This window comes from Mustelus asterias, chromosome 31 (assembly GCF_964213995.1).
Source record: "Mustelus asterias chromosome 31, sMusAst1.hap1.1, whole genome shotgun sequence".
Taxonomy (NCBI): Eukaryota; Metazoa; Chordata; class Chondrichthyes; order Carcharhiniformes; family Triakidae; genus Mustelus; species Mustelus asterias.
The window spans coordinates 5,067,137-5,076,505 of NC_135831.1; the positions used below are offsets into that span (position 1 = coordinate 5,067,137).

At 53.4% G+C, this 9,369-nt stretch overlaps 1 protein-coding gene across 1 annotated transcript in view; it reads left to right on the forward strand.

Annotated features, from left to right (window-relative positions):
* Window positions 1-8,780, forward strand: part of wrap53 (WD repeat containing, antisense to TP53) — a 33,339-nt gene extending 24,559 nt beyond the window's left edge. The window contains exons 7-10 of the mRNA XM_078200776.1: window positions 2,326-2,416; window positions 4,073-4,205; window positions 7,331-7,539; window positions 8,673-8,780. Of these exons, the coding sequence (XP_078056902.1) occupies window positions 2,326-2,416; window positions 4,073-4,205; window positions 7,331-7,539; window positions 8,673-8,780 (541 nt within the window). The remainder of the gene's footprint in view (window positions 1-2,325; window positions 2,417-4,072; window positions 4,206-7,330; window positions 7,540-8,672) is intronic.
* The last annotated feature ends 589 nt before the right edge of the window (window positions 8,781-9,369 follow it).

Here is a 9,369-nt window from a genome sequence, read left to right on the forward strand (position 1 = left end):
CCTGCAGTGATAGTGGAGTCGGACACTTTAGGAGCATTTAAGCGGTTATTGGATAGGCACATGGAGCACACCAGGATGATAGGGAGTGGGATAGCTTGATCTTGGTTTCAGATAAAGCTCGGCACAACATCGTGGGCCGAAGGGCCTGTTCTGTGCTGTACTGTTCTATCTGTGTTCTATGTTTCCCGCCCCCCCTCACCGGCCACGCTTGACCCACAGTCAGGAGCATGCACCCTTGCTGTTACTAATTAGAAAACGTGGGTTCGCTCTGCTCCACTGTGTCAGAATGTCACGCTCTCATAATATCCGTGAGTCATTAGAGCAAGTACCAGGTTTCTCCTGAAATGAGAGAGGTCTTCTGGTCTTTCAAGGGTACAGCACAGGGAGGCCATTCAGCTTTTCACACTAGCGCCTACTCCAATTAACCCCACTCCTCATAACCCTCAAAATCGTCTGTTTCAGGTATTTATCCAATTCCCTTGTGGGCATTACAATTGAATGCCCTTCCACTGCCCTGTTCAGATCAAAACCTCGCTCTGTGAATATTTAAAACGTCACCTTAGAATCACAGAATCCCTACAGTGCAGAAGGAGGCCACTCGGCCCCATCGTGTCTGCACCGACCACAATCCCACCCAGGTCCTATCCCCGTAACCCCATGCATTTACCATAGCTAAACCCCCCCCCCCGACACTAAGGGGCAATTTAGCATGGCCAATCCACTAACCCGCGCGTCTTTGGAGTGTGAGAGCACCTGGAGGAAACCCACGCAGACACGGGGGAGAATGTGCAAACTCCATACAGACAGTGACCCAAGCCGGGAATTGAACCCGGGTCCCTGGAGCTGTGAAGCAGTAGTGCTAACCCACTGTGCCACCGCGCCGCCCGCACTGCCACCTTCTCTCCCCTCTGGCTGTTTTGTCATTTTTTAAACTTGATTTGATTTATTGTTGTCACATGTATTGGGATACAGTGAAAAGTATTGTTTCTTGCGCGCTATACAGACGAAGCATACCGTTCATAGAGAAGGAAAGGAGAGAGTGCAGAATGCAGTGTTACAGTTATAGTTAGGGTGTAGAGAAAGATCAACTCAATGCGAGGTAGGTCCATTCAAAAGTCTGACGGCAGCAGGGAAGAAGCTGTTCTTGAGTCGGTTGGTCCGTGACCCCAGACTTTTGTATCTTTTTCCTGACGGAAGAAGGTGGAAGAGAGAATGTCCGGGGTGCGTGGGGTCCTTGATTATGCATGTGTCATTTATCTACTAACTCTCCTGCCAGTGGAAACAGTTTCTTCCTCTTTACCCGATCGAAACCCCTCGTCGTGTCGATCATCTCGATTAAACCGTGCCAACCTAAGTGCAAAATGCTGGAAATGTTTGTGAGGCGCACATCTGGAACATCACTAACCCATCGTCTCACTTTGCTGATGTCGACATGGAGAAGTTGTTTCCACTTGCGTGTGTGTACGTGTGTTTGTGCGTGTGTGTGTGTGAGCGTGCATGTGTGTGTGCGCGCGTGTGTGTGCGCGCGTGTGTGAGTGCGTGTTTGCGTGCATGCATGCGTGTGTGCGAGAGCATGTGCATGGGACTGGGTTCGATTCCCAGCTCAGGTCACTGTCTGTGCGGAGTCTGCTGTTCTCCCCGTGTCTGCGTGGGTTTCCTCCGGGTGCTCCGGTTTCCTCCCACAGTCTGAAAGACGTGCTGGTTGGGTGCTAAATTCTCCCTCAGTGTTACCCCAAACGGGCGCCGGAGTGTGGCAACTAGGGGATTTACACAGTAACTTCATTGCAGTGTTAATACTTGTGACTAATAAATAAAATTAAAAAAAATAAAGTTAGAAAGAAAGAGAAATGGTTCCCAGTGGCTGAAGGGTGGACACCCAGGGGGCACAGATTTCAGGAACTTGGCAAAAGTGGTGACATGAGGAATAACATTTCTACGCCACCTGTTTGGATTTGCAATGCACCATACAACAGCCACTTTCAAAAGGGAGTTGGACAAGTAGTTGCGGGTTTAATTACAAGTTACAGGGTGATGGAGCAAGAGTGGGGGGCTAACTAGGTTGCTTTTGAATAGATGGGCTGAATGGCCTCTTTCTGTGCTGTATATATGTTGTGTGATATTGCTCAAGTTCCAGATGTTTTGAAAGTATTGGTACAGCAGAGTAAACCCTGCTTTGCACAGTCTCACACTTCACTTGCGGGTTCTTTAGTTTTCTGGTCAGTGTGTCTGAGTGAGTGAATCCGTGCAGCCGCTGAAACCTGAGACACACAGAGGGCGCCCAGAACCAGGCTTCTAAACTCCACCGTGTTGCCCTTCCTTTCACAGCCTGGCCAGCAGCAGCCGCGACAACCCCATTCACATCTGGGACGCCTTCTACGGGGACCTGCGGGCAACCTTCAGGCCGTACAATCACCTGGTGAGTCCAAGCGCAGGACTGGCGTAACCTGCTGCTGTGTTTATCCCCCCAGCGCACATCCAGACACATTTATCCAGCCGATTTACCAGGCTGGATCCGAGGGCATGGGGGTGATGCCAGCTTGGGGAGGGGGCGAGAGGGTCTGCGATCCTGGGCAAGGGTTTGGAGGGGGGAATTCAGCCTGGTCACATGCTTAGCTAGTGTGGTATCAGGTTCCTCTGTGATTCCTCTTGCAGTCGGATATCTGGCATGGGGGCAGTCGGGAGAAGGGGTGGGGGCAGTCGGGAGAGGGGGTAAAGGGGGCAGTCAGGAGAGGGGGTAAAGGGGGCAGTTGGGAGAGGGGGTAAGGGGGGGCAGTCGAGAGAGGGGGTAAGGGGGGTCAGTCGGGAGGGGGGTAAGGGGTCAGTCGGGACAGGGGTTAAGGAGGGGCAGTCGGGAGAGGGGGTAAGGGGGGGCAGTCGGGAGAGGGGGTAAGGGAGCAGTCGGGAGAGGGGGTAAGGGGGCAGTCGGGAGAGGGGGTAAGGGGGGGCAGTCGGGAGAGGGGGTAAGGGGGCAGTCGGGAGAGGGGGTAAGGGGGGCAGTCGGGAGAGGGGGTAAGGGGGGCAGTTTGGAGAGGGGGTAAGGGGGGGCAGTCGGGAGGGGAGGTTAAGGGGGGTCAGTCGGGAGAGGGGGTAAGGGGGGGCAGTTGGGAGATGGGGTATGGGGGGGCAGTCGGGAGAGGGGGTAAGGGGGGGCAGTTTGGAGAGGGGGTAAGGGGGTTAGTTTGGAGAGGGGGTAAGGGGGGGCAGTCGGGAGGGGAGGTTAAGGGGGGTCAGTCGGGAGAGGGGGTAAGGGGGGGCAGTTGGGAGATGGGGTATGGGGGGGCAGTCGGGAGAGGGGGTAAGGGGGGGCAGTTTGGAGAGGGGGTAAGGGGGGCAGTCAGGAGAGGGGGTAAGGGGGGGCAGTTTGGAGAGGGAGTAAGGGGGGGCAGTTTGGAGAGGGGGTAAGAGGGCGCAGTTTGGAGAGGGGGGTAAGGGAGGGGCAGTTTGGAGAGGGGGTAAGGGGGGGCCGTAGGGAGGGGGACAGTCGGATGAAGGGGGGGGGGGCAGTTGGTTACAGCCACAGATGATGCGCTCCAGCGAGCGACTGAAGGAGAATTCAGGCAAGTGACAAGATGTCTGGGGGAAGACATAGGTCGTAAGGAGGGGTCTCGGTGGACGGGGGGAGGCTGAGAGGTTTAGGGAGTGAATTCCAGAACTTGGGGTCTCAGTAGTGGAAGACACGGGGGAGCCAATGGAGCGATTTATAATCCGGGGTGTCAAGAGGCCGGAATTGGAGGTGCACAGAGATCTCGGAGCGTTCCAGGACTGGAGGAGGAGGTTACAGAGATAGGGGTAGTGTGAAAACAGAGGGTGAGGAGTTTAATGTCGAGGTATTTTTGGAGCAGGAGCCAGCGTGAGCTTGCGTGAGCACCAGGCGCTGAGGGGTGAACGGGGTGGATGCTCGGGTGCCGGCAGCAGAGGTTTGGATGAGTTTTAGGGCTTGTGGAAGGCGGGTCTGGAGCTGAAGAAGGCACGGAGGGGGGGTAGATGCGGGCATCCTCGGGCAGTGTAGGGCATCGACCCCCCCCCCCGGAGATAACCTCCGTCGCTAAGTGGGGCGTGTCTTTATTCACAGGATGAGCTGACGTCTGCGCACTCTCTCTGCTTCACACCCGACGGCTCTCAGCTCTTCTGCGGTTTTGACAAGATGTTGAGGGTGTTCGAGACGTCTCGCCCGGGCCGGGAGTGTGAGAAGAGACCGATGTTGGGTACGTCCTCCTCAATATCCGCGGGCGGGCTTTGGGGATATATTTATTGTCATGTGGGACCGTGCCACGTCGCTCTTGCCTTGCTTTGAAATGATTTTAAACCACCGTACATTCCCTCGAAACACGCCGGGTTTGGAGATTATTACCCTGCCCACCCACCCCCCCCTGTAAGTGGCACCTTTCGGATGAGATATTAAATGGAAGGCTCCATCTGCACGCCCCCCCCCAACTCCCTCAGGTGAATGCGAAAGACCCGGCAGAGAGCAGGGAAGGAGTCCATCCAGTTGTCTTGCACCAACCAGCACCAAAAAAATCCTCTCAGCACCGGTCAGTGAGTCAGGAAATAGTAAGATCAGTACTGAATAAACAAAAGGAGCGGTCAGCAACTTTCTTTTTATTGTGCAGAGAGGTTAGGGGGGGAATAGTGGGTGGCACAGTGGGTTAGCACTGCTGCCTCACAGCGCCAGGGACCTGCGTTCAATTCCCGGCTTCGGGTCACTGTCTGTGCGGAGTCCGCACGTTCTCCCCCCCGTGTCTGCGTGGGTTTCCTCCGGGTGCTCCGGCTTCCTCCCACAGTCCGAAAGATCTGCGGGTTAGGTGTGTTGGCCGTGCTAAATTGACCCTTAGTGTCCAAAGATCTGTGGGTTAGGTGCATTGGCCACGTTAAATTGTCCCTTAATGTCCCAGGATGCATAGGTTAGAGGGATTTGCGGGGTAAATATGTGGGGTTATGGGGATAGGACTTGGGTGGGATTGTGGTCGGTGCAGACTCGATGGGCCGAATGGCCTCCTCCTGCACGATAGAGTTTTGATGATACATGGGGTGGTGGGATTCTCTTTCGGAGAGTGGGTGCAGACTGAATGGGCTGAATGGCCTTCTGCACTGTAGGGTTTCTATGATTGATACGTGATAATGCCCGTCCAGGAATGATAGTGGGATCAGAAATCTTCAGCCTTTAACAGGGGTACACGTAAATGTTTGAAGGGAAGGGGGACCGAGCTATGTGGAGAGCTCTTTCAAATGGCTGGCACAGGGCCGATGGGCCGAACGGCTGCGTCCTGCTCCACGCGGTCCTCTCCTTCGTAGTCCACAGCTTCTTTTAAACAGTTTGCCCGCAAGAGGATTGCTGCACTCCTGCACCTTGATGTGGGGAAGAGGCTAGTTCAGCAGCGCCCAAGGGAACAGTGAGCTGGGGTAAGTTCAGAAGATACAGGAGCAGAATGAGGCCATTCGGCCCATTGAGTCCGCTCCGCCATTCGATCATGGCTGATACGCTCCTCATCCCCATTTTCCTGCCTTCTCCCCATAACCCTTCAACCCCCATTCCCAATTAAAAATCTGTCCAACTCCTCCTTAAATTTACTCACTGTCCCAGCATCCACCGCACTTTGGGGGGCAGCGAATCCCACAGATTCACAACCCTTTGGGAGAAGTAGTTTCTCCTCAACTCTGTTTTAAATTTGCTGCCCCTTATCCTAAGACTATGACCTCTCGTCCTAGAATGTCCCACAAGAGGAAGCATCCGCTCCATGTCTACTTTATCCAGACCTTTCATCATCTTGTAAACCTCAATTTGATCTCCCCTCATTCTTCTCAATTCCAGAGAGTATCGGCCTAAACTGTTCAATCTCTCTTCATACGACAAACCCCTCATCTCTGGAATCAATCTAGTGAACCTCCTCTGAACTGCCTCTATCTCTTTCCTCAAATAAGGGGACCAAAACTGTGCACAATACTCCAGGTGTGACCTCACCAATACCTGGTATAGTTGCAACAATACTTCCTTACCTTTATATTCTATTCCTTCAGCTATAAAGGGCAACATCCCATTCACTTTCTTTATTATCTGCTGTACCTGCCTGCTAGTTTTCTGTGATTCATGAACGAGGACACCCAGATCCCTCTGCACTGGGACATCCCGAAGTCTTTCCCCATTTAGGTAACATGATGTGGGGATGCCGGTGTTTGGACTGGGGTGGGCACAGTAAGAAGTCTCACAACACCAGGTTAAAGTCCAACAGGTTTATTTGGAATCACGAGCTGCTCCTTCATCAGGTGAGTGGAGGGTTGGGTTCACAAACAGGACATATATATATATATATATATATATATATAGACAGAGACACAATTGCAAGATAATGGTTGGAATGCGAGTCTTTACAGGTACGGACAATGCAAGTGGAGTTTCAGTTTCGCTGAGCAGAGACTGATAGCCAAGTTCCACACACATGAGGACGGCCTCAACCGGGATCCTGGGTTCATGTCACACTATGTGTAACCCCCCCCCACCATTTGGCCTGGGCTTGCAAAATCCTACTAACTGTCCGGGCTTGAGAGAATTCACACCTCTTTAACCTGTGATTGAACCCCTTTCCACTCGCGTTGTCTGTACCTGTAAAGACTCAATTACCTGTAAAGACTCGCATTCCAACCATTATCTTGCGGTTGAGTCTTTGTTTGCATATGCACTGTTTGTGAACCCAACTCTTCACTCACATAAGAAATAGGAGCAGGAGTAGGCCATCTGGCCCCTCAAGCCTGCTCCGCCATTCAGTAAAATCATGGCTGATCTGATAGTGGGTTCAGTTCCACTTACCCGCCCGCTCCCCATAACCCTTAATTCCCTTATTGGCTAAAAACCTATCTATCTGTGACTTAACCACATTTAACGAGGTAGCCTCTACTGCTTCATTGGGCAGAGAATTCCAAAGATTTACTACCCTCCGGGAGAAGAAGTTCCTCCTCAACTCTGTTCTAAATTGACTCCCCCATATTTTGAGGCTATGCCCCCTCGTTCTTGTTTCCTTTGTAAGTGGAAATAACCTCGCTGCTTCTACCCTGTCTAGCCCCTTCATTATCTTATACGTCTCTATAAGATCTCCCCTCAACCTTCTAAACTCCAAAGAGTACACCTCTAGATAATAAGACGCCTTCCCATTTTTCCCGACCAAAATGCATGACCTCAAACTTACCCACATTAAACTCCATCTGCCACATTCTCCTAACCTATCGATTGCAGGCATTGTGTGTCCGGTTTAACCGAAACACCAGGGATTTGAGCTGCCTGATTGCGTCCAAATCTGCGTCCTCCCACCCACTGACCGACTCCTCGTTGCGTTTCCAGCAAAGAAACAGGGCCAGACGGGGATCATCTCGTGCATCGCCTTCAGCCCCGAGCATGATCTGTACGCCTGCGCCTCCTACTCGAAGACGGTGGGGCTGTACTCCCGGGACAAGGGGACCGTGCTCACCATTCTGCAGGGCCACCAGGGAGGGGTGACGCACGTGCTGTTCTCACCGGACGGAAACCTGCTTTACACCGGGGCCAGGAAGGTGAGCGGGGATTCTCTGAGACGTGCCCGATGTTCCAAAGCAAGGGAGTTATCGCTGATCCTTCATCCGTCACTGGTTATCCCCAGCTAGAGTAACGTGTCTGATTCTGGGCACCGTGTTTTAGGAAAGATCCCAGAACCACTGGAGCGGAAACGGAAGAGCTTTCCTCAGATGGGACCAGGGATGAGGGCAGCATGAAAGTTAGCACTGCTGCCTCACAGCGCCGGGGACCCGGGTTCGATTCTGGCCTCGGGTCACTGTTTGCACGTTCTCCCCCCGTGTCTGCGTGTTTTTCCTCCGGGTGCTCCGGTTTCCTCCCACAGTCCAAAAGATGTGCAGATTAGGTGGATTGGCCGTGCTAAATTGCTCCTAGTGTCGGGGGGGATTAGCAGGGTAAATAAATGGGGTTACGGGGATAGGGCCTGGGTGGGATTGTGGTCGGTGCAGACTCGATGGGCCGAATGGCCTCCTTCTGCACGTAGGGATTTTGTGAGTTATGTGAAGAGACTGGGAGAAGCTGGGAGTGTTGTCCTTCGAGCAGAGAGGGTTCAGGGGCAGATTTAATCGAGGAGTCCAAAATCACGAGGGGTTTGGATAGAGGAAGGAGAAGCAGCTTCCAGCGACCTGGGGGAGAGCGGTGAGGCCGTTAACCAGAGGGACACGGGGGTTGATGAACGTAGCAAAGGAACCAGAAGGGGGGGAGGTGAAGAAAGGTTTTGTTGTTGATCTGGAAGGCGCTGCCCAGATTCACTGGGAACTTTCAATGGGGGGGGTTTGGATTAATACTTCAAACAGAGGATTTTGCAAGCCTATGAGGGAGGTGGGGGGGTGGGGTGGGGGGAGAAAGCAAGGTGGAGTGGGGTCAATTGGATCGCTCCGGCACAGAGCCAGCACAGGCAGAATGGGCCAAATGGCCTATATCCGTCAGGTGGGGAGGTATGATTGGGGGGGGGGGGCAATCTCAAGACTTAATTACTACCCCTTGAGTCAGCTCTGCAAGACCCCCCCCCCCCCCCCCCCCCCTGGGATCTGTCCAGCTGAACACAGGGTCCACTTCTCCGGAGTTTCGTGTACAATATTATTTCCTACCGCCCCTTTTCCAAGTATTCCAAGTTCTTTCATCTTTCCCGTAGGATCCTGAAATCCTGTGCTGGGACCTACGGGAGCCGGGAAGAGTGTTGTTCTCCATGCTGCGGTCAGCAACCACCAATCAGAGGATGTATTTCGATCTGGACATGTGAGTAATTCTTTGACCCCCCACTCCCATTGAGTTGCTAGTGATTGGTTGATGATTGTGAGGGTTTTGTCTTCCCCACTGTGTCGAATGACAGGACTGCAGCCAGGCAGTGAGTCTCCTCCCCCCCCCCCCCCCCCCCGTCCCCGTCCCCGTCACCCCCCATCCCCGTGTCCAGTCTGCTGCAACGCCAGTAAAATCGAATGTTGACGGAGCAATTTGCAATGTTGACGGAAGAAAATAATTGGGTTCAGGTTGCCGGGCGCACAAACTGGGCTGGCACTTCCAGTGCCAGTGCGGTGGGAGCACTGCCAGGTCGGGAAACACCGTCTTTCGGATGAGATGTTAACAAAAAGGTTTATTTATTAGTCACAAGTAAGGCTGACATTCACACCGCAATGAAGTTACTGTGAAAATCCCCCAGTCGCCACACTCCGGCGCCTGTTCGGGTAACACTGAGGGAGAATTAGCACGGCCAATGCACCCTAACCAGCACGTCTTTCAGACTGCGGGAGGGAACCGGAGCACCCGGAGGAAACCCACGCAGACATGAGGAGAATGTGCAGGACTCCGCACAGACCGTGACCCAAGCCGGG